This window comes from Salmo salar, chromosome 04, assembly GCF_965601325.2.
Source record: "Salmo salar chromosome 04, fSalSal1, whole genome shotgun sequence".
NCBI lineage: Eukaryota > Metazoa > Chordata > Actinopteri > Salmoniformes > Salmonidae > Salmo > Salmo salar.
Window position 1 is genome coordinate 67,065,968 of NC_138294.1, and position 27,841 is coordinate 67,093,808.

At 45.9% G+C, this 27,841-nt stretch overlaps 1 protein-coding gene across 2 annotated transcripts in view; it reads left to right on the forward strand.

Annotated features, from left to right (window-relative positions):
* The first annotated feature begins 484 nt into the window (after window positions 1–484).
* The window catches only part of LOC106603442 (uncharacterized), an 86,376-nt gene continuing 59,019 nt past the window's right edge, over window positions 485–27,841 (forward strand). For both annotated transcript variants that reach the window (XM_014197124.3, XM_014197125.3), the window contains exons 1-3: window positions 485–766; window positions 8,520–8,610; window positions 18,646–19,226. In XM_014197124.3, coding sequence (XP_014052599.1) covers window positions 651–766; window positions 8,520–8,610; window positions 18,646–19,226 — 788 coding nt within the window. In that variant the 5' untranslated portion in view covers window positions 485–650. The remainder of the gene's footprint in view (window positions 767–8,519; window positions 8,611–18,645; window positions 19,227–27,841) is intronic.

Here is a 27,841-nt window from a genome sequence, read left to right on the forward strand (position 1 = left end):
TTCAGAATGCAAAGGCATAATCTACAATACATCCATAGGACACCCTTCAGCTACAGTGTAACCTACCACAGGTTGTGACTTGATATGAGAATACTGTACAGTATAGTGCTCAAGTATAGTTTTAATTTTAATTAACTGTAGGACTAAATGTAGTATCTTATCATACATTTCCTCTATGCTTTTATGCTGAAGCTGACAATAAACATCTCATAAATAATTTCAAAAGTAATAAATCAAATATTACATTTGATAAAGTAATAGACGAAATATGTTAAAATGCAAAATAGTCTACAACATGTAGGCCTAGTCAGTCACTAATAATCACTATAGAGGATTTGAGTACATGGGAATATGGACATATGGCAATTAGGGAATACGCAAAGTGGGACATAGCTTGGACCATGCTACCTCTACTGTATGACGAAAAATGACACTTAATTAGAATATGCCAAGTGCCCTAGCTCCTCCCCCATTTCCTATGCTACAGCGTTGTAGGGGTTGGACTGGAGTAGAGCGCAGAATTATGTCCATAAGGAGACGAGACATGAAGGAATCGACGAAACTATAGTGTCACACATTTTTATCGAGGTCACCTCAGGGACTCGAAGCTATTCAACTCCTTGTCCAGATGTGACTTTTTCAGGACCGTTATGTCAAACATGAAACGACAAAGTTCATGGCAGGAGGATATCGCCCGAAACTTTTCCAGACTTTTTCAAATAAGTAAATCGCAGGACCCTGAGAAAACAGAGGAAAGCGACATCAGGTATGAACCACACGGTTAACATTGTAACAATAACAATACATCAGTGTCATGGTTTTAATTGTCGTTATTGCAAGATTGTATCAAAACCGCGCTTGAATATGATGTGAAGCACGAGGGCCAGAGATTTGACCGGAGCAGCAGAGACAGTGGTCGCAATCTGTTATATTTTCCATCTATATTGTAGGCTTAGTTAACCGTTCTCTCGGTTAACTAACATTATCATTCTGTTTTGTATCAGCAGCGAAGTAGATACATATCTCTACAATGTAACCATATTAATTTGCTATTAATGGCAAAGTAAGCAGCATTATGATCGTTAACGTAACGTGCCAGGCAGTGGCGAGTGCGAGAACTGGCACAAATCTGACCATCTGTCACAGTGGAGAAAACAATTGAGTGGTTTATAGTAACCCTCTTCACACAGCTACAATGGTCGCCATAGAACAAACATTCTCGTTTTTGCCTGCTCTGATATAGTAGGCCCGTAATAAACTTGAATAATAAACATTGTATTTTAAACGCTTAGGCCACTTTTGTCTTATGGAATGATAACGTTCTTTACATGGCAAAAACGCTGTACGAAACAGTTCAGTTGTCAGAGGGTGTGTCGATACTCTACCGTATTGCTGCACCTGCCTCAGGTGCCATTTTTTTGAGAATTGCTGCTGAGAATTGCTGCTGAGACTTGTGGGAACTTGATCCATATCAAACTGGTTGAGTCAGGGAAGAATTCATACGTATAGAGCCTTCAGAAAGTATTCACACCCCTTTACTTTTTCCACATGTTGTTGTGTTACAAAGTGGGATTAAAATTGATTTAATTGTATTTTTTTTTACACAAAATACTCTAGTGTAAGAATATTCTTTTTTTATTCTGTACAGGCTTCCTTCTTTTCACTCTGTCATTTAAGTTAGTTCTGTTGAGTAACTACAATTTTATTGATCCATCCTCAGTTTTCTCCTATCACAGCCATTAAACTCTTAACTGAGTTTTCTCCTCATGGTGAAATCCCTGAGCGGTTTCCATCCTCTCTGGAAACTGAGTTAAGAAGGACACCTGTATCTTTGTAGTGGCGTCGTTGTATTGATACACCACCCAAAGTGCTCAAAGTGATATTCAATGTCTGCTTTTAAATGTTTTACCCATCTACCAATAGGTGCCCTTCTTTGCGAGGCATTGGAAAACCTTCCTGGTCTTTGGGGTTGAATCAGTGTTTAAAATGTACTGCTCGACTCAGGGACCTTACAGATAAATTGTTTGTATGGGGTACAGAGATGTGGGAGTCATTCAAAAATCATGTTAAACACTTCTTGCACACACATTGAGTCCATGCAACTTATTATGTGATTTGTTAACCAATTTTTTTATTTATGCTTGCCGTAACAAAGGGTTGAATACTTACTTACTCAAGACATTTCAGCTTTTCATTTGTAAAAATGTAGAAAAACAATTCCACTTTGACATTATATGGTATTGTGTGTAGGCCAGTAACAAAAAAATCTCAATTCAAAGCTTTTTAAATTCAGGCTGTAACGCAACAAAATATGGACAAAGTCAAGGGGTGTGAAGGCACTGTATGTCTCTGTGAAGAGTGTGCTGTCAATATTCCTGGGTTAACCTCTTACATCTATACGTTCCGCTAGCGGAACACCTGCTCCAATATCCAATGATGGGCGTGGCGCGAAATACAAACTCCTCTAAAATCCGAAAACTTCAATTTTTCAAACATATGACTATTTTACAGCATTTTAAAGACAAGACTCTCGTTAATCTAACCACACTGTCCGATTTCAAAAAGGCTTTACAACGAAAGCAAAACATTAGATTATGTCAGCAGAGTACCCAGCCAGAAATAATCAGACACCCATTTTTCAAGCTAGCATATAATGTCACATAAACCCAAACCACAGCTAAATGCAGCACTAACCTTTGATGATCTTCATCAGATGACAACCCTAGGACATTATGTTATACAATACATGCATGTTAAGTTCAATCAAGTTCATATTTATATCAAAAACCAGCTTTTTTAAATTAGCATGTGACGTTCAGAACTAGCATACCCCCCGCAAACCTCCGGTGAATTTACTAAATTACTCACGATAAACGTTCACAAAAAACATAACAATTATTTTAAGAATTATAGATACAGAACTCCTTTGTGCAATCGAGGTGTCCGATTTTAAAATAGCTTTTTGGTGAAAGCACATTTTGCAATATTCTCAGTAGATAGCCCAGCCATCACGGCTAGCTATTTAGACACCCACCAAGTTTAGCCCTGACCAAACTCCGATTTACTATTAGAAAAGTTTGATTACCTTTGGTGTTCTTCGTCAGAATGCACTCCCGGGACTGCTACTTCAATAACAAATGTTGGTTTGGTTCAAAATAATCCATTGTTATATCCAAATAGCGGCGTTTTGTTCGTGCGTTCAAGACACTATCCGAAGTGTAAATAAGGGTCACGAGCATGGCGCATTTCGTGACAAAAGATTTCTAAATATTCCATTACCGTACTTCGAAGCATGTCAACCGCTGTTTAAAATCAATTTTTATGCCATTTTTCTCGTAAAAAAGCGATAATATTCCAACCGGGAATCTGCGTTTAGGTAAAAAGACGAAAGAAAATAAAGCATGGGGTCGACTCGGGCACGAGCTTGAGTCTCACAGTACTGTGACCAGCCACTATCCAAACGCGCTACTTTTTTTCAGCCAGAGCCTGCAAAGCCACGATTCAGCTTTTTGCCGCCTTCTGAGAGCCCATGGGAGCCGTAGGAAGTGTCACGTAACAGCAGAGATCCCCTGTATTGGATAGAGATAATCAAGAAGGGCAAGAAATTGTCAGACAGGGCACTTCCTGCATGGAATCTTCTCAGGTTTTGGCCTGCCAAATGAGTTCTGTTATACTCACAGACACCATTCAAACAGTTTTAGAAACTTTGGAGTGTTTTCTATCCAAAGCTAATAATTATATGCATATTCTAGTTTCTGGGCAGGAGTAATAATCAGATTAAATCGGGTACGTTTTTTATCCGGCCGTGAAAATACTGCCCCCTAGCCATAACAGGTTAACAAGCGCATTTGCGAAAAAAGCACTGTCATTGCATCAATGTATCTAACCATAAACATCAATGCCTTTCTTTAAAATTAATACACAAGTATATATTTTTAAACCTGCGTATTTAGTTAATATTGCCTGCTAACATGAAATTGTGTCACTGCTCTTGGGTTCATTGCCTGGCTCGTAGCGAACTAATTTGCCAGAATTTTACGTAATTATGACAATTGTGCAATGTAACAGGAATATTTAGACTTAGGGATGCCACCCGTTAGATAAAATACGGACCGGTTCCGTATTTCACTGAAAGAAAAAAAAAGTTTTGTTTTCGAGATGATAGTTTCCGGATTCGACCATATTAATGACCTAAGGCTCGTATTTCTGTGTGTTTATTATATTATAATTAAGTCTATGATTTGATAGAGCAGTCTGACTGAGCGGTGGTAGGCACCAGCAGGCTCGTAAGCATTCATTCAAACGGCACTTTCATGCGTTTTGCCAGCAGGTCTTCGCAATGCATTGCGCTGTTTATGACTGAAAGTCTGTCAACTCCCAAGATTAGGCTGGTGTAACCGATGTGAAATGGCTAGCTAGTTAGTGGGTGCGCGCTAATAGCGTTTCAAATGTCACATGCTCTGAGACTTGGAGTAGTTGTTTCCCTTGCTCTACATGGGTAACGCTGCTTCGAGGGTGGCTGTTGTCGATGTGTTCCTGGTTCGAGCCCAGGTAGGAGCGAGGAGAGGGACGGAAGCTATACTTTTACACTGGCAATACTAAAGTGCCTATAAGAACATCCAATAGTCAAAGGTATATGAAATACAAATCGTATAGGGAGAAATAGTCCTATAATTCCTATAATAACTACAACCTAAAACTTCTTACCTGGGAATATTGAAGACTCATGTTAAAAGGAACCACCAGCTTTCATATGTTCCCATGTTCTGAGCAAGGCACTTAAACGTTAGCTTTCTTACATGGCACATTTTGCACTTTTACTTTCTTCTCCATCACTTTGTTTTTGCATTATTTCAACCAACTTGAACATGTTTCATTATTTATTTGAGGCTAAATAGATTTTATTGATGTATTATATTAAGTTAAAATAAGTGTTCATTCAGTATTGTTGTAATTGTCATTATTACGCAGAAATAAAATACATTGCTAAAAAAATCGGCCGATTAATCGGCATCGGGGTTTTTGGCCCTCCAATAATCGGTATCGGTATCGGCATTGAAAAATCATAATCGGTCGACCTCTAGTACGTACGTACCCCAACCAGAAGCCATGGATTACAGGGAACATTCGCACTGAGCTAAAGGGTAGAGATGCCACTTTCAAGGAGCGGGACTCTAGCCCGGAAACGTATAAGAAATCCCTCTATGCCCTCCGACGAACCATCAAACAGGCAAAGGGTCAATATAGGACTAAGGTCTAATCATACAGCCGAGAGCTGCCCAGTGACACGAGCCTACCAGATGAGCTAAATAACTTCTATGCTCGCTTCGAGGCAAGCAACACTGAAACATGCATGAGAGCATCAGCTGTTCCAGATGACTGTGTGATCACACTCTCCACAGCCAATGCAAGTCAGACCTTTAACCTCTCTGGTATCATTGGGACGCTAGCGTCCCACCTCGACAACAGCCAGTGAAATTGCAGGGCGCCAAATTCAAACAACAGAAATCGCATAATTAAAATTCCTCAAACATACAAGTATTATACACCATTTTAACGATAAACTTCTTGTTAATCCAACCACATTGTCCGATTTCAAAAACGCTTTACGGCGAAAGCACACCATGCAATTATGTTAGGACAGTGCCTAGCCACAAGAAACCACTAGGGAAGGGGTGAAAAACCTCTGTTTTGTTGGTGCGTTTAGTTCAGTAATCCAAAGGCACAGAGCGCGCTCTCAACATCCAGACGAAAAGTCAAAAAAGTACAATAAAAGTTTGTAGAAACATGTCAAACGATGATTAAAATCAATCCTCAGGTTGTTTTTGTCATAAATAATCAATACTATTTCAACCGGACAAAAGCTTTGTCAATAGAAAAGGAGAAACAAGAAAGGCGCGCTCTCGATCACGCACTGGACTCATGTCTGGAAATTTCCACTGTCCACTCATTGAAAGTGCTGTATCTCCCTCATTTTTCAGAGTAAAAGCCTGAAACAATGCCTAAAGACTGGCCACATGTAGAATAAGCCATAGAGATCGTGAACTGGGTCCTAAGTCTTTGTATGGTGGATAGGCTTTCAATGGAAAAACAGCCTTTCAAAATAATAGTACTTCCTGGATGGATTTTCCTCAGGTTTTTGCCTGCCATATCAGTTCTGTTATACTCACAGACATTATTTTAACAGTTGTGGAAACTTTAGAGTGTTTTCTATCCAAATCTACCATTTATATGCATATCCTAGCTTCTGGGCCTGAGTAGCAGGCAATTTAATTTGGGCACGCTTTTCATCCAAAATTCCGAATGCTGCCCCCTACCCTAGTGAAGTTAAACAGGTCAACATTCACAAGGTAGCAGGGCCAGACGGATTACCAGGACGTGCACTCCGAGCATGCGGTAACCAACTGGCAGGTGTCTTCACTGACATTTTCAACCTCTCCCTGTCTGACTGTAATATCAACATGCTTCAAGCAGACCACCATAGTCCCTGTCCCCAAGAACACTAAGGTAACCTGCCTAAATGACTACTGACCCGTAGCACTCACATCTATAGCCATAAAGTGCTTTGAAAGGCTGGTCATGGCTCACATCAACACCATTTTCCCAGAAACCCTACACCCACTCCAATTTGCATATCACCCCAACAGATCCACAGATGATGCAATCTCTATTGCACTCCACACTGCCCTTTCACACCTGGACAAAAGGAACACCTATGTGAGAATTCTGTTCATGGACTTCAGCTCAGCGTTCAACACCATACTGCCTTCAAAGCTCATCACTAAGCTAAGGACCCTGGGACTAAACACCTCCCTCTGCAACTGGATCCTGGACTTCCTGACAGGCCGCCCCCAGGTGGTAAGGGTAGGTAACAACACATCCGCCACGCTGATCCTCAACACAGGGGCCCCTCAGGGGTGCGTGCTCAGTCCCCTCCTGTACTCCTTGTTCACTCATGACTGCACGGCCAGGCACGACTCCAACACCATCATTAAGTTTGCCGATGACACAACAGAGGTAGGCCTGATCAACGATGAGACAGCAAATAGGGAGGAGTTCCGAGACCTGACCGTGTGGTGCAAGTACAACAACCTTTCCCTCAACGTGATCAAGACAAAGGAGATGTTTGTGGACTACAGGAAAAGGAGAACTGAGCACGCCCCCATTCTCATCGGCAGAGGTGTTGTGGAGCAGGTTGAGAGCTTCAAGTTCCTTGGTGTCCACATCACCAACAAACTAACATGGTCCAAGCACACCAAGACAGTCGTGAAGAGGGCATGACAAAACCTATTCCCCCTCAGGAAACTGAAAAGATTTGGCATGGGTTCTCAGATCCTCAAAAGGTTTTACAACTGCACCATCAAGAGCATCCTGACGGGTTGCATCACTGCCTGGTATGGCAACTGCTTGGCCCCCGGCAGCAAGGCACTGCAGAGGGTAGTGCGTACGGCCCAGTAAATCACCGGGGCCAAGCTTCCTGCCATCCAGGATCTCTATACCTGGTGGTGTCAGAGGAAGGCCCTAAAAATTGTCCAAGACTCCAGCCACCCTAGTCATAGACTGTTCTCTCTGCTACCGCACGGCAAGCGGTACCAGAGTGCCAAGTCTAGGACCAAGAGTCTTCTAAACAGCTTCTACCCCCAAGCCATAAGACTCCTGAACATCTAATCAAATGGCTACCCAGACTATTGGCATTGACCCCCCCCCCCCCCCCCCCCTTCTTCGCTGCTGCTACTCTCTGTTATTATCTATGCACAGTCACTTTAATAACTCTACCTACATGTACATATTACCTCGCATATTACCCCCGCACATTGACTCTGTACCGGTACCCCCTGTATATAGCCTCGCTATTGTTAATTTACTGATGCTCTTTCATTATTTGTTGCTTTGATCTCTTACTTTTTGTTAGGTATTTTCTTAAAACTGCATTGCTGGTTAAGGGCTTGTAAGGAAGCATTTCACTGTACTCGGCATATGTGACAAATAAAAATGTTATTTTATTTGACTCAATGCTGTAATCGCTGCCAAAGGTGCTTCAACAAATACTGAGTAAAGGGTCTGAATACTTTTTGTAAATGTGATATATCATTTTTTCTAAAAAACAGTTTTTGTTTTGTCATTGTGGGGTACTGTGTGTAGATTAATGAGGGGAAAAAACTATTCAATACATTTTAGAATAAGGCTGTAACCGAACAAAATGTGGGCCTGAATACTTTCCGAAGGCACAGTATTTCCATGAGGAGAGTGACCAGCATGCGGCTAACAGTTGTCAAACAGTGTCCTGTTGAAGATGGTGGTACTCGGTACTGTAACGTCTACATACCAGTGGTACTGTACACAACTCTAGTGCTCTAAGGCTGCAATGTATGTTTGTTTTCAGCCTTTCCTTTCGATCAATGACCGGTGTGCTCCAATGCCAAATGAGTGCTAGGGAGAACCAGACTTTCGCTGTATAAAACAAATGTTGTGCACCTCTGGTTTATTTTTCTAAGAACTTTTTTCTCTCCAATCACCAGTGGCCAGCAGAATGGAGTCAACAGCAGCCTCCGCAGTGAGACCTGTGAAGGGGAACCATCGCTGCACCAAGAAGACCTGGAGCTGTCCAAGGTATGGATGTCAAGCAGTGCTGACTGGTCAATCCATACCTGGTGCCCATGACTGTGTACAAGTAAACAAGGCTCACACAGAGAGAACCTGTAACACTAACAGTACTGCTGTCAGATGCTGAGTAGAACAGTTGAAGGCACGGGGCATGTGCTGAGGATTATGATGATTGCATAAGAAGTGGCCCAGGGGGTGTGTGTGTAGTGCATAAGTAAGGAATCTAACCATCAACCAAGGTGGTTTGGTTTTGCAGTCAGGGCTTAGAGCTCATATTTTCCATATAGCCTACTGCTGGGAAATTATGATGCTGACCCTGGCAGTATATTATTTGCACATAACCAGAAATAATTCTAGCATAGTTTTTAAAGCCAGCTTTGAAAGAGGATTTGCTCCTGGATGTAATTAGACTCAAGTGGTCCTTTTTATAGTAGGGCTGAAATGAATGCCGGTTCTGTAGCCATCTGTGTAATCTTTCTACCAGACATCCTCAAGCCAAATAAGGGTTTACACGTTTCTGGGAAAATAAATAGGTGTGTACTGGGCTCGTTAGGCACACGTTTCATATAGATTATGAAAAAAAATTATCTCGGTTTTCAGTTTCGATTGTTTGTTCTTCTAAATTAAATGCACTATTTATTATGTGGGTTGAATGCTGTAACAACACAGAATACAACAACTTAATAAATGTCCAATGATGGTAGTGACTGCCCATTAATGCTTATCACTTACAGTATTAACCATTATTTATTCACATTACTTTACTTTAAAATATTTCAGTTGTTGTGTATATTACATTTGTTTTATTTTCTGACTTTATTATTTCATTCCAAGCCATCATCTCATCTGTATAGCGCTGCTGCCTATGCTGTCTGACAAAATCACAATTTGAGTAGTTTTTCAAAGTTAATAAGGCATACTTTTTTGACTGCTGAATACAAACTATCAATCACTTAGATTATGTATTTTCAGTTGGAGATAGAGTACCTCCAGTGCTTGGCTTGGGCAGGAGCTCGCTGGAGCTAAGTACCAGCACCTCAAATGCTCTTCTGCTTGAGACCTAGAATATTATCTCAAAAGTAATGTGGAGCTCCTGCACCTAAATATAAACAGTCCCAGCATCCAAAATGAGTTTCAATCCAAGTCAAGCACTGGATATCTCTCTAATCAACTGCTCTCTATCCCTCTCGATCACACGTTTTTTGGTCTCTTCTCTCCGTGTTTATCGGGGATTTCTGTTGGAGAAGCAGTTTCTGCCTGTCTTTGTTTGAATGGTCTGCTGGGAGACATTTCGATAACTGTATACCCACACTGTACACCCCATAGAAAGGGTGCTGTGTTTTCCATCCAAATAGGACACATTTTGTAGAGTTGTTGCGTGTGCTAGTTTTCAAGTTATCAAGTGTGGCCAATAGTGCTTGTCTAGCAACACATTCACTCAACCCTATTGTAAGGTCAAAATGTTCAAATGTAAAAAAATATGAAAAACCAAACTATATTCATAGCCTTGAGAATTCTCTCTACCCCTTAATCTCTTCTGCTTCCTCTTGTCCCCATTTCCTCTCTTCAAGCCCTCCTCGTCTCTCACATGGTTCCTTATTAGCTGCTAGCCTCTCTGTGTGGTCTGAAAAGACCCCTTTATTAATGTGCTAAGAACCATGTTGTCTCTGCTTAGAACCCTGTTGTTGGCGTTGTGTTAAGTAAAGTACTGTATCTATCCCTGGCAGTCAGACATATTTTGTGGATCACACATGCTTAGCCTACAGAGGGTGGAAAATGCTGACAATTGCTGGAAAGACAGAACAAGCAGCATTGTGACTCGTGATGCACCGATATGACATTTTTGGCCGGTACCGATATCCAATATTTTCCTTGCCAAAAAAAAACGATACCGATATTTAGAATATTAGTGCCTTTTAAGCATTCTAGTACAGTTAAATAGTTAACACACTGTCACGACTTCGGCTGAAGTTGATGACTCTCCTTGTTCGGGTGGTGTTTGGCGGTCGACGTCACCGGTCTTCTAGCCATCGTCGATCCATTTGTCATTTTCGGATTAGCCACAATAGTGGACTTTGCTGTTAGCCTTAAAAATAAAAGAATGGCATAATTTTACTATTTGTGTTCATTTGCATCACTGTCAATGACATACTTTTATTTTGAAGGCAAACCGCAAATTCCACTATTGTGCCTAATCCTTATTGTGGCTAGCTTCACAACACATAACTCGTTCCGGTCGAGCCTCACTAGCCAGATGAAGCTAGCTGGCTGCTTATAACGTTAGCTTTGGGCAACAGGGTTAAGTAGCTGGCTAGCTATTTATTTTCATGAACTGCAGTTCAATTTCAATAGGCGAACACCAAGTGGCAACCTAGCTAATACTTACTCACAAGGATTCCTAAATCATTGCTAAGAATAATGAAAATGACTGCAGTTTCTACTGGTCATTGTTTTCAGGCTGGTTGTATTGGTGCTAGCTAGGTGCCAAGCTAAAGCTAGCTACCCCAGAAGTTGCTGTCGAACAAATTATGCTTTATTACCAACGCGGTATTGTAAACACATTGTTTGTGGCCGGTGTTTGCTTGTTTGCAGACTTTTTTGTACAGCTCTGACAGTGCTACTGTATCCTTTTTGACACACAAAGACCCAAACGTTCCATAGAATGTATGTGTTGAAGCTAATAGCAGTGACGCTACTACTGTGTAACTCCGGTAGGGCAACATCTGAAAAATAGCGCACTTGGTAGTGTGTACTGGTGCTCGATCAGTCGGTGAAAGCCAACATCACCCACGACAGAGAACAGTTGATTGTCAAGGGCAATGAATTCCATTATTTTGGTTTTAATGGATTTCGCCTTTGAGTTGTCTCACTGAAATGTTCATACTCTCTCAAATGACTGCTCGATCCACACAGCAGACATTGTGTGGGCTAGGTTAGGAATGCTGTGTTGCACGTGTAGCGCCAAATTGTACTTGTCGTTATTATGTCACGTACCTACTTATATAGATATGCACGGTAGCTTTGACATCGGTTGTTAACATCGGTGTTAAACAAGACATCGGGCCGATGTCGATGTTGGTATTTTTAGCTAATATCGACCGATTCCGATATGTTCACCGATATATCGTGCATCCCTAATTGTGACTAGAACCTAACCAATAATAAACACCTCCCTTTAAAGGGTAAGGACGTCATAAAACAGTCATACACATTCATAAGCAGTGGGTAAGCATTTTACAAATGTTTACGCTTCTGTCAAGACCAGCAAGTTGACATTTCCGTTGTCACTTACGGTAGGTGTACTGCAATGACCAGCTTGGGGTCGCTGACCTAAGCATTTATGAAATGCCTGGTTTTCTTAGGTATGTGTTATGTATGGATTATAAAGGTGTTAATGATGTTATGTAGGTACCCTTCAAATAAAGTGTTAACATCCCCTCTGTCAAACAGCAAAGCAACATTAGCATCTTTCCTAATTTTGAATTTGTTCTGTGCTAGGTCTTAGCTATAGCATGCTGAGTTTTCCTGGCTTGTCACCCTCTTCCTCTGTAAAGGTTGTCTTGGAAATATTAAGTAGGTCAGCGGCAGCAACAGAAAATAGGAGGTTGCTTTTCTCCCTCAGTTTGTTGGCTTTGTCAGCTGGCCAAACAAGCAGAGAATGAGCTCATCAAAACACACTCCCCTAGCTCACGGCCCGGCCGCCCTTTCAGCCCTCATCAACATCCTGCGGAGCGTCTCGCCACAGGAATAGTGGGAGGAATAGAGGGAGTTATAGAGGGGGGAATAGAGGGGGGAGGGAGGCATCTGTCTGAGTGTGATGTTGTCTGGGTGCAGGATATAGCTAGGGGCTGCATCAACAGACTGGGTCTACGAGATGGAGAGTCATCTAAGTAGGGATACCACATGATGACTGTTCATCTGGTCACCTAGAATCTATCAAATCATCATTTTATTGAAATTGTCTCAAAACACTCTGCAAAAAAACTAATAAATAAAAAAGAAAATAACAAACAAATAAATAAAAAACAGAAGCTGAGAAACAGAAGACAGACAGTACATGGGGGAGGGGGGGCAAGACAGAGAATACATGGGGTTAAGATGTGTAGAACAGTAAAACATTATGGGAGTCCAGTAGGGCAGGAGAGACGGTGAGTCTAGTAGGGCAGGAGAGATGGTGAGTCCAGTAGGGCAGGAGAGATGGTGAGTCCAGTAGGGCAGGAGAGACTGTGAGTCCAGTAGGGCAGGAGAGATGGTGAGTCCAGTAGGGCAGGAGAGACGGTGAGTCCAGTAGGGCAGGAGAGACGGTGAGTCCAGTAGGGCAGGAGAGACGGTGAGTCCAGTAGGGCAGGAGAGACGGTGAGTCCAGTAGGGCAGGAGAGACGGTGAGTCCAGTAGGGCAGGAGAGACTGTGAGTCCAGTAGGGCAGGAGAGACTGTGAGTCCAGTAGGGCAGGAGAGACTGTGAGTCCAGTAGGGCAGGAGAGACGGTGAGTCCAGTAGGCCAGGAGAGACGGTGAGTCCAGTAGGCCAGGAGAGACGGTGAGTCCAGTAGGCCAGGAGAGACTGTGAGTCCAGTAGGGCAGGAGAGACGGTGAGTCCAGTAGGGCAGGAGAGACGGTGAGTCCAGTAGGCCAGGAGTGACGGTGAGTCCAGTAGGCCAGGAGAGACGGTGAGTCCAGTAGGCCAGGAGAGACGGTGAGTCCAGTAGGGCAGGAGAGACGGTGAGTCCAGTAGGCCAGGAGAGACGGTGAGTCCAGTAGGCCAGGAGAGACGGTGAGTCCAGTAGGCCAGGATTGACGGTGAGTCCAGTAGGCCAGGAGTGACGGTGAGTCCAGTAGGCCAGGAGAGACGGTGAGTCCAGTAGGCCAGGAGTGACGGTGAGTCCAGTAGGCCAGGAGTGACGGTGAGTCCAGTAGGCCAGGAGTGACGGTGAGTCCAGTAGGGCAGGAGTGACGGTGAGTCCAGTAGGGCAGGAGTGACGGTGAGTCCAGTAGGGCAGGAGAGACGGTTAGTCCAGTAGGGCAGGAGTGACGGTGAGTCCAGTAGGGCAGGAGTGACGGTGAGTCCAGTAGGGCAGGAGAGACGGTGAGTCCAGGAGAGACGGTGAGTCCAGGAGTGACGGTGAGTCCAGTAGGGCAGTAGTGACGGTGAGTCCAGTAGGGCAGGAGAGACGGTGAGTCCAGTAGGGCAGTAGTGACGGTGAGTCCAGTAGGGCAGGAGAGACGGTGAGTCCAGTAGGGCAGGAGAGACGGTGAGTCCAGGAGAGACGGTGAGTCCAGTAGGACAGGAGTGACGGTGAGTCCAGTAGGGCAGGAGAGACGGTGAGTCCAGGAGAGACGGTGAGTCCAGTAGGACAGGAGTGACGGTGAGTCCAGTAGGGCAGGAGAGACTGTGAGTCCAGTAGGGCAGGAGAGACGGTGAGTCCAGTAGGGCAGGAGAGACGGTGAGTCCAGTAGGGCAGGAGAGACGGTGAGTCCAGTAGGGCAGGAGTGACGGTGAGTCCAGTAGGGCAGGAGTGACGGTGAGTCCAGTAGGGCAGGAGAGACGGTGAGTCCAGTAGGGCAGGAGAGACGGTGAGTCCAGTAGGGCAGGAGAGACGGTGAGTCCAGTAGGGCAGGAGAGACGGTGAGTCCAGTAGGGCAGGAGAGACGGTGAGTCCAGTAGGGCAGGAGAGACGGTGAGTCCAGTAGGCCAGGAGAGACGGTGAGTCCAGTAGGGCAGGAGAGACGGTGAGTCCAGTAGGCCAGGAGAGACGGTGAGTCCAGTAGGCAGGAGAGACGGTGAGTCCAGTAGGGCAGGAGAGACGGTGAGTCCAGTAGGGCAGGAGAGACGGTGAGTCCAGTAGGGCAGGAGAGACTGTGAGTCCAGTAGGGCAGGAGAGACGGTGAGTCCAGTAGGGCAGGAGAGACGGTGAGTCCAGTAGGGCAGGAGAGACGGTGAGTCCAGTAGGGCAGGAGAGACGGTGAGTCCAGTAGGCCAGGAGAGATGGTGAGTCCAGTAGGCCAGGAGAGACGGTGAGTCCAGTAGGGCAGGAGAGACGGTGAGTCCAGTAGGGCAGGAGAGACGGTGAGTCCAGTAGGGCAGGAGAGACGGTGAGTCCAGTAGGGCAGGAGAGAGGTGAGTCCAGTAGGGCAGGAGAGACGGTGAGTCCAGTAGGGCAGGAGAGACGGTGAGTCCAGTAGGGCAGGAGAGACGGTGAGTCCAGTAGGGCAGGAGAGACTGTGAGTCCAGTAGGGCAGGAGAGACGGTGAGTCCAGTAGGGCAGGAGAGACGGTGAGTCCAGTAGGGCAGGAGAGACGGTGAGTCCAGAAGGCCAGGAGTGACGGTGAGTCCAGTAGGCCAGGAGAGACGGTGAGTCCAGTAGGGCAGGAGTGACGGTGAGTCCAGTAGGGCAGGAGTGACGGTGAGTCCAGTAGGGCAGGAGAGAGGTGAGTCCAGTAGGGCAGGAGAGACTGTGAGTCCAGTAGGGCAGGAGAGACGGTGAGTCCAGTAGGGCAGGAGAGACGGTGAGTCCAGTAGGGCAGGAGAGACGGTGAGTCCAGTAGGCCAGGAGTGACGGTGAGTCCAGTAGGCCAGGAGAGACGGTGAGTCCAGTAGGGCAGGAGTGACGGTGAGTCCAGTAGGGCAGGAGTGACGGTGAGTCCAGTAGGGCAGGAGAGACGGTGAGTCCAGTAGGACAGGAGAGACGGTGAGTCCAGGAGAGACGGTGAGTCCAGGAGTGACGGTGAGTCCAGTAGGGCAGGAGAGACGGTGAGTCCAGGAGAGACGGTGAGTCCAGTAGGACAGGAGTGACGGTGAGTCCAGTAGGGCAGGAGAGACGGTGAGTCCAGTAGGGCAGGAGAGACGGTGAGTCTAGTAGGACAGGAGAGACGGTGAGTCCAGTAGGGCAGGAGAGACTGTGAGTCCAGTAGTGCAGGAGTGACGGTGAGTCCAGTAGGGCAGGAGAGACAATGAGTCCAGTAGGGCAGGAGAGACGGTGAGTCCAGTAGTGCAGGAGAGACGGTGAGTCCAGTAGGGCAGGAGAGACGGTGAGTCCAGTAGGACAGGAGAGACGGTGAGTCCAGTAGGGCAGGAGAGACGGTGAGTCCAGTAGGGCAGGAGAGACGGTGAGTCCAGTAGGGCAGGAGAGACGGTGAGTCCAGTAGGGCAGGAGAGACGGTGAGTCCAGTAGGGCAGGAGAGACGGTGAGTCCAGTAGGGCAGGAGAGGCGGTGAGTCCAGTAGGGCAGGAGAGACGGTGAGTCCAGGAGAGACGGTGAGTCCAGGAGTGACGGTGAGTCCAGTAGGGCAGGAGAGACGGTGAGTCCAGTAGGGCAGGAGAGACGGTGAGTCCAGTAGGGCAGGAGAGACGGTGAGTCCAGTAGGACAGGAGTGACGGTGAGTCCAGTAGGACAGGAGAGACAATGAGTCCAGTAGGGCAGGAGAGACGGTGAGTCCAGTAGGGCAGGAGAGACAGTGAGTCCAGTAGGGCAGGAGAGACGGTGAGTCCAGTAGGGCAGGAGAGACGGTGAGTCCAGTAGGGCAGGAGAGACGGTGAGTCCAGTAGGGCAGGAGAGACGGTGAGTCCAGTAGGGCAGGAGAGACGGTGAGTCCAGTAGGGCAGGAGTGACGGTGAGTCCAGTAGGGCAGGAGTGACGGTGAGTCCAGTAGGGCAGGAGAGACTGTGAGTCCAGTAGGGCAGGAGAGACGGTGAGTCCAGTAGGGCAGGAGAGACGGTGAGTCCAGTAGGGCAGGAGAGACGGTGAGTCCAGTAGGGCAGGAGAGACGGTGAGTCCAGTAGGGCAGGAGAGACGGTGAGTCCAGTAGGGCAGGAGAGGCGGTGAGTCCAGTAGGGCAGGAGAGACGGTGAGTCCAGGAGAGACGGTGAGTCCAGGAGTGACGGTGAGTCCAGTAGGGCAGGAGAGACGGTGAGTCCAGTAGGGCAGGAGAGACGGTGAGTCCAGTAGGGCAGGAGAGACGGTGAGTCCAGTAGGACAGGAGTGACGGTGAGTCCAGTAGGACAGGAGAGACAATGAGTCCAGTAGGGCAGGAGAGACGGTGAGTCCAGTAGGGCAGGAGAGACAGTGAGTCCAGTAGGGCAGGAGAGACGGTGAGTCCAGTAGGGCAGGAGAGACGGTGAGTCCAGTAGGGCAGGAGAGACGGTGAGTCCAGTAGTGCAGGAGAGACGGTGAGTCCAGTAGGGCAGGAGAGACGGTGAGTCCAGTAGGGCAGGAGAGACGGTGAGTCCAGTAGGGCAGGAGTGACGGTGAGTCCAGTAGGCCAGGAGTGACGGTGAGTCCAGTGATGCCCGTGAGGAATAGTGGAGGGATCGCAGGGCAGTGTATGTTTACATCTGGATTATAAAGACATTTGGGACAGTGAGGACTATTTTATGTCTACTCTCTCGATCAGTCCAGAGAGATTGTCTGGCCTCAGTGTCCTTTAATGACAATGCCCTGGAGTCATGCCTGCCCAAGAAATTTTATTTCTATAAAGTTAACATGGCTGGCGATGTTTTTGACTTATAGAAGACCAGGTCGTCGTCAAAGCCTATTTGAAGTATTCTTTTTGGGAGTATTAAAAATATATGTTTTGCGCTGAATAACCATTTGATATTTATTTGATGTAAGTCTGTGAGACATGGTGGAGTGCTAAATCCAATCCCAGCCATGTGAGACATCCCCTGTCTGTCTGTGTGTTCTCACCCTTTGTAATGAGCTGAAGGATAATTGAATGAGATGTTCACTTAAGGCCTCTCTGGGAAGGGTGAAGCACACACTGTGATACCAGAGCTAGTTCACTGGTTGAAGCTGTCCCAGAAGAGGCATTGTGCCCATATGCTGAAGGACAATGAGCTTTATGTCCATTTAATGGTTCTAATATTATATGTTAATATGAATTCATTTGAATGCCTTTCCTTCATAATGTTCTCAGAGGACTGGAGGAACAAAGCAACATGGTTAAAACGTTTCCAATCCTTTCACCTACCTTGAAAGAAAAGCAAACGAAGAGAGGAGTATTGAGAATCAGACCCCTACCTTCCGCTCCTCACTCTGTGGTCCATTGTGTCTGGACCTTGACAGCCGCTGTCTGATTGATTTGGTGACCCTAATTCTGCCCCCTTCCCTCCAGCCCCCACATCCTAAGATTTGTCATGCTAAAAGCAAGTCTGGTAGCACATTGCTTTGTGTCTCCTTGTGGATACTGTAGTCTCAAGGCAGGAAGTGATTTACAGTAGCTGAGGAAGTAAACACACTCATGTTGTGGTTTTATGTTTTAATTGTTGACTACTAATGGACAGAGTGAAGGATGTATATATACATGTGGGTGAGGTGAGTGTTTCCCATGAGTTTCCTCCTACATGTTACAAACAACATTTGACCAAAACAGACAACATTTGAATAGGGTAATAATGTTGGGGGACTTTTCGAATGAAGATTAACCTGGTGGGAAAAACGGATAGAAATGTCATCATAATTACATCATTTTGTCATGACGTCATTTCCACTCGTTTTACCTGCTGGGAATGGTTCAATTAGACAGCATTGATTCGTATTCTGTGCAGGAATGGTTTAGGTTGACAATGGCTATGACATAAATGCAGCAGAAGAATGCATGCGGTGCTCTTTTCCCTCTGTATTACTCATGCGGGGACGTACGGATGTGCAGCATGCTGTAAACACCGGCTCCATCTCTTTTACTACCCTGGCTGATTGCTGCGGTCCTGAGAGAGTTAACTGCATTGTGGGCAGGGCTATGGGGGAGGGGAGTGCTGTGTGTTTCATAGAGACATTTGCATTAGAGAGCGGTTGCTGCCACTTAGCTGCTGTTGCTGTAGAGGGCACAGCCGATGGAAAGAGAAGAGGGAGAAAGAGAGTTTACCGGCTTTTCATGGGAATCTCACTCTGCTCTCGTCCCCTGTTCTACCCTTTTGCCAGGGTGCTGCTGTTTACTGCTTTGTCAGTGGCAAGCCTGCGGCTGAGAAAGTTCATCTGATTTGCTCTCACACACACCCCTCTCTTTCTCTCTCTCTCTTTTTTTGTGTCATTGTCTTGGGGTTCCAGACATTCCAAGGCACGGAAGAAGAGGGAGATGTAAGGGAAGGAGTGCTGGGAGAGGCACTGGAGGACAGAGAGAGCCAGGGGAAGGAGAAAGGAGGAGAGGGCAGTAGCAGCATATCGGACGATGCGGGGGGGTCCTCCAAGGACCAGCCCCTCGTCCCACCCCCCTTAGTGGACTCTGTGCCTTGCTCTCCGGCGAGCCCCCCGGGGCCCGACTCTCCCAAACGTCCTCCCCCTTTAGATGCTTTCTTCAGGAGACTGGGGAGTCTTTTCCACTTCAAGGCTGAACCCGCCACAGCAGTCCAGCAGCACGAGGAACAGCAGCAGGCAGAGGAGGGAGGAGAAGGACAAGAGGAGGGGGAAACAGCATTAGCAGTGGGGTCTATTGAGCCAGACCTTTCAGGAATGACATGTGGTGCAGAGGGGGACCAGGACCACTGTGACTCTGCCGGGAGTCTGACGGGAGAACAGGACACTCGGCACACAGAGACAGAGGACAGGGGAGAGGGAGAGTCTGACCTACACAGTGTATCGACATCCACAAGGAGTCCAACACACACAGACCTAGAGACTCTGGAGAAACCGTGAGTACTGTACTTCCTTCACGTGCATGTGTCGTGTGTGTGTGTGTGTGTGTGTGTGCGCTTGTATGCGTGCATGTGTGTGTGTGTGTGCATGCGTGAATGGTTATAATGGTTGAAGGACAGTAATAACTTACAACTCCCTTAGATGTTTATCTATGTAACTCTCAATGTATGTGAACAACAAACTAGACATATTTTTGTTAATCCCAAACCTCAATTTCTCACCCTTTCTTGGATTGTTTCCAGAACGGCACTTTGAGTTTCCTACTTTGAGTTTCCTGTAGTAATACGAGTATCTTCAACGGCTTAAAGCAGAATTGGGACAATAACAACATCCAGGAAGTGTAAAGACCCTGGACAGACCTTCCATTGTAGCCTGACCTTAACGGGGGACAAACTTCAAAGGCAGCCTTAGCGGACTTGCTGGTAATTAGCAGTAGTGGTGCCAGGCCTGGAATGTATACTAGAGGTCAGAGGTGCCCCTGTGCATGGGTGTTGGCACTCCTTGGCACCAGCGACGGTCACCAATGTGAGCAGGAGCGTGCGGACAGGCTCTGACTCCGATATGGAACCTTACACCATCCCATGATGGGATGAATGAACCCTTGAGGCGTCGCAGAATGTTTGGGATACAACAGGTCTGTGTCGCAGCACCTGTACTGTTTGACAGTGCTGCCTTTCATGTGGCTGCCAAACCAGAAGTAGGATGAAGTGCCACTAGACACTGATCTATAATCAGTTTTGCATTTCTTCTCTAATGGTTAAAGTTAGTATTTAGGGGGATGGTAAACTGATCTTAGATCTGTGCCTATGAAGAAGTTGGGCAATCTAGGTTCATGGTTGTTGCTCCACCTGAAGGAGAGGAGCTGGGCTCTTGGATCATGTCAGGATAATGCTAACATCTTTATGTAAACCCACAGCCAGTTAAAAGAGGAAGGAGTATTTACTTAGCCCTAATCCTCAGTTACCTCAGGTTGACCCCATGGAGAAAACTACTGATTTGTGTAGCTCACCAGTGATCCAAACGGGTTTGTCTTAACACTGGACTCAATGCATCCAGAGGGATAGGTTGCCAAGGTCAGCATTCATCAGTTGGAAGTGCTCCTCGGTACAGTAGCTGATGGGAGTGGTAAAGATAAGAGGCTAATGCATATACAGCAGGAAAGTAGTGCTTTATAGATAAGTGCTATTTAGCAGCAGACGAGCTGTCACAAATCAAGTCAGTACTCAGAAGGGACAACCTATTATTCTTAAGTCTTCCTGGAGACTCCTCTCAAACCTAAACACTATTGGTCAGTGATTGAAATATGCTGTGTGTGTGTGTGTGTGTGTGTGTGTGTGTGTGTGGTGTGTGTGTGTGTGTGTGTGTGTGTGTGTGTGTGTGTGTGTGTGTGTGTGTGTGTGTGTGTGTGTGTTGCCCACAATGGTTGCTGGGTCTTAAATGAACAGCTGTGACAACTTTCTCTTTCTCACTCTCTCTTCTTCTCTTTCTCTCCCTCTCTTTCATTCTCTCTTTCTCTCTCCCTAGTCCCTGTCTTGCACCTGGGCTATATTTTAACACCCTGTCCATGCCAATGTCAGCCAGGAGGGATGTCTTCAAATACACCAGGCCACAACAAGAGTTGGGGAGTGTTGAAGTAGAGGCTGATTATTTCCTGAGGTTCAGTCTCTCTGAGGATAGACTATGTTGGACTTGACATTTTCCTCTAAAATGCTGTTTTCAGGCCTGTTTGGGTTTTAGCTTGTGGGTTTTTAGGTTGGCACAAAGGTAGACAGAGTTGTCCCTGGACCAGCCATGGCCCTGTAATACATTTCTGCCCTCTGCCTATCAGATCAGATTACGCTGATGTGTTCATGTGTGTCAGCACTGAGAGGTGACCAACCATGACTATGCACATAAACACACGTTATGTTCTTCTACACACATACGTTGTTATTTTATCCCTGTGAGGACCTAAAATCTATTTCCATTCAAAATCCTATTTTCCCTAACCTTAACCCTAAACCTAACCACTAACCCCTTACCTAAACCCTAATTCTAACCCTACTTCTAATTCTAACCCTAACCCTAAACCTAACCCCTAAGCTTAAAATAGCCTTTGTCGTCATGGTGACGTGGGAAATGTCCCCACAAGGAGGAACTGGCCCCTAAGCTCATTATTAAGCACTATTTCGTGTTGGCACACTGTCCCTATGCAATACTATTTTAATTTATTTATTTCATTTATTTCACCTTTATTTAACCAGGTAGGCCAGTTGAGAACAAGATCTCATTTACAACTGCGACCTGTCCAAGATAAAGCAAAGCAGTGCGACAAAAAACAACACAGAGTTACACATGGGATAAACAAAAGTACAGTCAATAACACAATAGAAAGAATCTATATACAGTGTGTGCAAATGGCGTGAGGAGGTAAGGCGATTAAAAAGGCCATAGTAGCGAAGTAATTACAATTTAGCAAATTAACACTGAAGTGATAGATGTGCAGATGATGATGTGCAAGTAGAAATACTGGTGTGCAAAAAAGTAAATAAAAACAAATGGGGATGAGGTAGGTGGTTGGGTGGGCTATGTACAGCTGCAGCGATCAGTAAGCTGCTCTGATAGCTGATGCTTAAAGTTAGTGAGGGAGATATAAGTCGCCAACTTCAGCGATTTTTGCAATTCGTTCCAGTCATTGGCAGCAGAGAACTGGAAGGAAAGGCGGCCAAAGTGGGTTTTAGCTTTGGGGATGACCAGTGAAATATACCTGCTGGAGCGTGTGCTACGGGTGCGTGTTGTTATGGTGACCAGTGAAATATACCTGCTGGAGCGTGTGCTACGGGTGCGTGTTGTTATGGTGACCAGTGAAATATACCTGCTGGAGCGTGTGCTACGGGTGCGTGTTGTTATGGTGACCAGTGAAATATACCTGCTGGAGCGTGTGCTACGGGTGCGTGTTGTTATGGTGACCAGTGAGATATACCTGCTGGAGCGTGTGCTACGGGTGCGTGTTGTTATGGTGACCAGTGAGCTGAGATAAGGCGGAGCTTTACCTAGCAAAGACTTAGAGATGACCTGGAGCCAGTGGGTTTGGCGATGAATATGTAGCGAGGGCCAGCCGACGAGAGCATACAGGTCGCAGTGGTGGGTGGTATATGGGGCTTTGGTGACAAAACGGATGGCACTGTGATAGACTGCATCCAGTTTGCTGAGTAGGGTATTGGAGGCTATTTTGTAAATAACATTGCCGAAGTCGCGGATCGGTAGGATAGTCAGTTTTACGAGGGTATGTTTGGCAGCGTGAGTGAAGGATGCTTTGTTGCAAAATAGGAAGCCAATTCTAGATTTAATTTTGGATTGGAGATGCTTAATATGAGTCTGGAAGGAGAGTTTACAGTCTAACCAGACACCCAGGTATTTGTAGTTGTCCACGTATTCTAAGTCAGAGCTGTCCAGAGTAGTGATGCTGGACGGGCGAGCAGGTGTGGGGCAGTGATCGATTGAATAGCATGCATTTAGTTTTACTTGCGTTTAAGAGCAGTTGGAGGCCACGGAAGGAGAGTTGTATGGCATTGAAGCTCATTTGGAGGTTTATTAACACAGTGTCCAAAGAAGGGCCAGATGTATACAGAATGGTGTCGTCTTCCAAAGAAGGGCCAGATGTATACAGAATGGTGTCGTCTTCCAAAGAAGGGCCAGATGTATACAGAATGGTGTCGTCTGCATAGAGGTGGATCAAGGAATCACCCGTAGCAAGAGCGACATCATTGATGTATACAGAGAAAAGAGTTGGCCCCGAGAATTGAACCCTGTGGCACACCCATGGAGACTGCCAGAGGTCCGGACAACAGGCCCTCCGATTTGACACACTGAACTCAAAATCAAATCAAATTTTATCTGTCACATACACATGGTTAGCAGATGTTAATGCGAGTGTAGCGAAATGCTTGTGCTTCTAGTTCCGACCATGCAGTAATATCTAACAAGTAATCTAACCTAACAATTTCACAACAACTACCTTATACACACACGTGTAGGAATGATTAAAAATATATGAATGAGCGATGGCCGAATGGCATAGGCAAGGTGCAGTAGACGGTGTAGAGAACAGTATATACATATGAGATGAGTAATGTAGGGTATGTAAACATTTTATAAAGTGGCATTGTTTAAAGTGACTAGTGATACATTTATTACATCCAATTTGTAATTATTAAAGTGGCTAGAGATTAGAGTCAGTATGTTGGCAGCAGCCACTCAATGTTAGTGATGGCTGTTTAACAGTTTGATGGCCTTGAGATAGAAGCTGTCCCAGCTTTGATGATCATCCCTACTGCCTCTGATCTTGGTGAGAGAGCAAATGTTCTACGCCAGGTGAAATCTCACATCATTAGCTCATTGTTTGGGATGTGTCCCAAAATAATTCACTAGAAAACAGCTTAAACAAACTCAAATACAGCTACTTTGCTGTTATTCTGGCTGCACTGTTTAAAGGGGCTAGAGATGAGTCAGTATGTTGGCAGCAGCCACTCAATGTTAGTGATGGCTCTTGGTCCCTGCTTTGATGCACCTGTACTGACTCTATCTGAGAAGTAGTTGGTGAACCAACTATACCATCAACCACTGCACTATTCCACTTTCCACACAGTCTGTGTGGAAAGTAACAGCTTATCACATACTGAACTAAGCAAATCCAGGCATTAGGTGCCCATTGAAATGCATAAGCCTGTTGATTTCAATATGGATGGACAGCAAGGCAGATGGATGGTCTGAGATAGTGTGTCCTCAGCAGATGCTGTGTAATGAAAGACAGTGATACACAGAGGCCCTGCAGTCCACAGGCAGTTCTGTTCTGTTCTGCCCCCGTTATGGAACAAGAGAGGAAAGCAATAGTCAGACTCTGAGAGGGAGGAATAGGCCAAAAGACACCATGACCTCAGCAGAAGGGAGGGAGAGTGTGAAGTGGAGAAAAGAACAGAAGCAGTGTGCACAGGGAGCTGGGGGAGAATGAGGGAAAATCACAGAGGAATGTGAGAGTCATGATGAGAAAACAGACATTTGAAATGCAAACTAATAAACAAGCTGTGGAGTGAGGATATTTTGCTGCCTGGCTGAGACCCATTTTATTTGGGTACTACTCACTATCAACAAACTATCAGTTTCATTTGCAACTCTGTTGATGTGCAGTAAATACATTCACTACTAACTATCTTACCCAGCAGTTGTAGTTTCTGCATGTGCAGCTGATAAACTAAGGCTTTGAGATTACCATGTTACCAATGGTTAGGAGTGAACTAAAACCACCCACATGACTCAACAAGGCCTTGACAGAAGGACATCTGTAGCAGAACATCAGCCAAGTGAATTCTGTCTGGAGTTATGTGAGCGTGAGTAATGGAGATAGGCATGTGTGAATAGAAGCAAAATATAAAAATAATACCATTCATTTCAGAGATGACCTTCTTTCTCAAGGTCAGCTGTCAGACAGCTGACTTTCAGATTTTTTGTTCCAAGATGGCGTAGCAGTCAGATGTCTTCGTCCTCGTCTTGTCGTGTCCCGTGTATATATATTTTTAGATCTTTTTTCTTCGCCTATATTTAAAAAAAACTTCAACATACTCTTCAACATACTCTCCTGCAATCCCCCTCACCCATTGTGGTATGGATCTGCTATTTTCTTTACTTTTGAACCGGAACCCCCAACAGAAGCTAGCCAGCTAACTCGCTACTAGCTAGTAGTCAGCCAGCCACTGCTAGCGGTCATCAGCTAACCTTTAGCCTGGACAACTCTTGCAAGTCTGCACAGCGCAATTCGAACCAGAGCAAATCTGACCTATTTTTCTCCATATCTCCGGATTCCTACCGCAAGCTCTGAACCTTCTCACCTGGATCATCGCAGCTAGCTAGCTGCTGTCCGAGTTGCCACTCCTGGCTAACGTCTCTGTCCCAAAGCAAAATTCAATTAGCCTGGAGCTAGCCTTTGCTAGGCCCATCTCCCAGCTCGCCGAAGAGGTCCATCAGTCACTCCTTGGGCTACAATACCTATTTTGCCAATTGGCCTGGACCCCTTTTACTGCCGACACGGAGCCCCGCCGATCCATCATGACTGGAATACCGACGTAATTTTTTACATTTACATTTTAGTCATTTAGCAGACGCTCTTATCCAGAGCGACTTACAGTAGCGAATACATACATTTTATGCATTTTTTTTATTTTATTTTTGTACTGCCCAAGGGGGTTTTTCAACTGGCTCCTTCGTCGAGACGTCCCCTGAATGCCCATCTGCTAGCCTGCGGCCCGCTAGCTTTATCCTTATCCTACTCCTCTGTTCATGTAGAGGTTAATCCAGGCCCTGCAGTGACTAGCTCCACTCCCATTCCCCAGACACTCTCATTTGTTGACTTCTGTAACCATAATAGCCTTGGTTTCATGCATGTTAACATTAGAAGCCTCCTCCCTAAGTTTGTTTTACTCACTGCTTTAGCACACTCTTTTTTTAACCTTTATTTAACTAGGCAAGTCAGTTAAGAACAAATTCTTATGACGGCCTAGGAACAGTGGGTTAACTGCCTTGTTCAGGGGCAGAACAACAGATTTTTACCTTGTCAGCTCGGGGATTTGATCTTGCAACCTTTCGGTTCCTAGTCCAACGCTCTAACCACTAGGCTACCTGCCGTCCCAACTCTGCCAACCCGGATGTCCTAGCCGTGTCTGAATCCTGGCTTAGGAAGACCACCAAAAACCCTGAAATTTCGATCTCTAACTATAACATTTTCCGACAAGATAGAACTGCCAAGGGGGGCGGAGTTGCAATCTACTGCAGAGATAGCCTGCAGAGTTCTGTCTTACTATCCAGGTCTGTGCCCAAACAATTTGAGCTTCTACTTTTAAAAATCCACCTTTCCAGAAACAAGTCTCTCACCGTTACCGCTTGCTATAGACCACCTTTTGCCCCCAGCTGTGCCCTGGACCATGTGAATTGATTGCCCCCCATCTATCTTCAGAGCTTTTGCTGTTAGGTGACCTAAACTGGGACATGCTTAACACCCCGGCCATCCTACAATCTAAGCTTGATGCCCTCAATCTCACACAAATGATCAATGAACCTACCAGGTACAACTCAAAATCCATAAACACGGGCACCCTCATAGATATCATCCTAACCAACCTGCCCTCCAAATACCCCTCTGCTGTCTTCAACCAGGATCTCAGCGATCACTGCCTCATTGCCTGCGTCCGTAATGGGTCTGTGGTCAAACGTCCACCCCTCATCACTGTCAAACGCTCCCAAAAACACTTCTGCGAGCAGGCCCTCCTAATCGACCTGGCCCGGGTATCCTGGAAGGATATTGACCTCATTCCGTCAGTAGAGGATGCCTGGTTATTCTTTAAAAGTGCTTTCCTCACCATCTTAAATAAGAAAGAGATAGCCCTTGGTTCACCCCAGACTTGACAGCCCTTGACCAGCACAAAAGCATCCTGTGGCGTACTGCATTAGCATTGAATAGCGCCCGCGATATGCAACTTTTCAGGGAAGTTAGGAACCAATATACACAGGCAGTTAGGAAAGCAATGGCTAGCTTTTTCAAACAGAAATTTGCATCCTGTAGCAGAAACTCAAAAAGTTCTGGGACACTGTAAAGTCCATGGAGAATAAGAGCACCTCCTCCCGCATGCCCACTGCACTGAGTCTAGGAAACAATGTCAGCACAGATAAATCCACAATAATTGAGAATTTCAAGAAGCATTTTTCTACGGCTGGCCATGCTTTTCACCTGGCTACCCCTACCCCGGTCAACAGCCCTGCACCCCCCACAGCAACTTGCCCAAGCCTCCCCATTTCTCCTTCACCCAAATCCAGATAGCTAATGTTCTGAAAGAGTTGCAAAATCTGGACCCCTACAAATCAGCCGGGCTAGACAATCTGGACCCTCTCTTTCTAAAATTATCCGCCGAAATTGTTGCAACCCCTATTACTAGCCTGTTCAACCTCTCTTTCGTATCGTCTGAGATCCCCAAAGATTGGAAAGCTGCCGCGGTCATCCCACTCTTCAAAGGGGGAGACACTCTAGACCCAAACTGCTACAGACCTATATCTACCCTACCCTGCCTTTCTAAGGTCTTCGAAAGCCAAGTTAACCTGTTGGGGCTAGGGGCAGTATTTTCACGGCCAGATAAAAAACGTCCCCGATTTAAACTGGTTACTACTCTTGCCCAGAAATGAGAATATGCATATAATTAGTGATTTGGATAGAATACACTCTAAAGTTTCTAAAACTGTTTGAACGGTGTCTGTGAGTATAACAGGAAGTGCCTTGTCTGACAATTTGTTGTCCTTCTGTTGCATCTCTATCAAAAATACAGCATTTGTGCTGTAACGTGACACTTTCTAAGGCTTCCATTGGCTCTCTAAAGCCGCCAGAAAGTGGAATGGGGTGTCTGCTGTCTCTGGGCAAAGTACAGCAGCAGAGTTTGTAAGTGGTCAGCCTGGGGACAGTGAGACTGAGATGCGCGTTCACGAGACTACTCCATTTTTTTTCTTTCAGCCTTTGAATGAATACAACGTTGCCCGGTTGGAATATTATCGCTATTTTACGAGAAAAATAGCATAAAAATTGCTTTTAAACAGC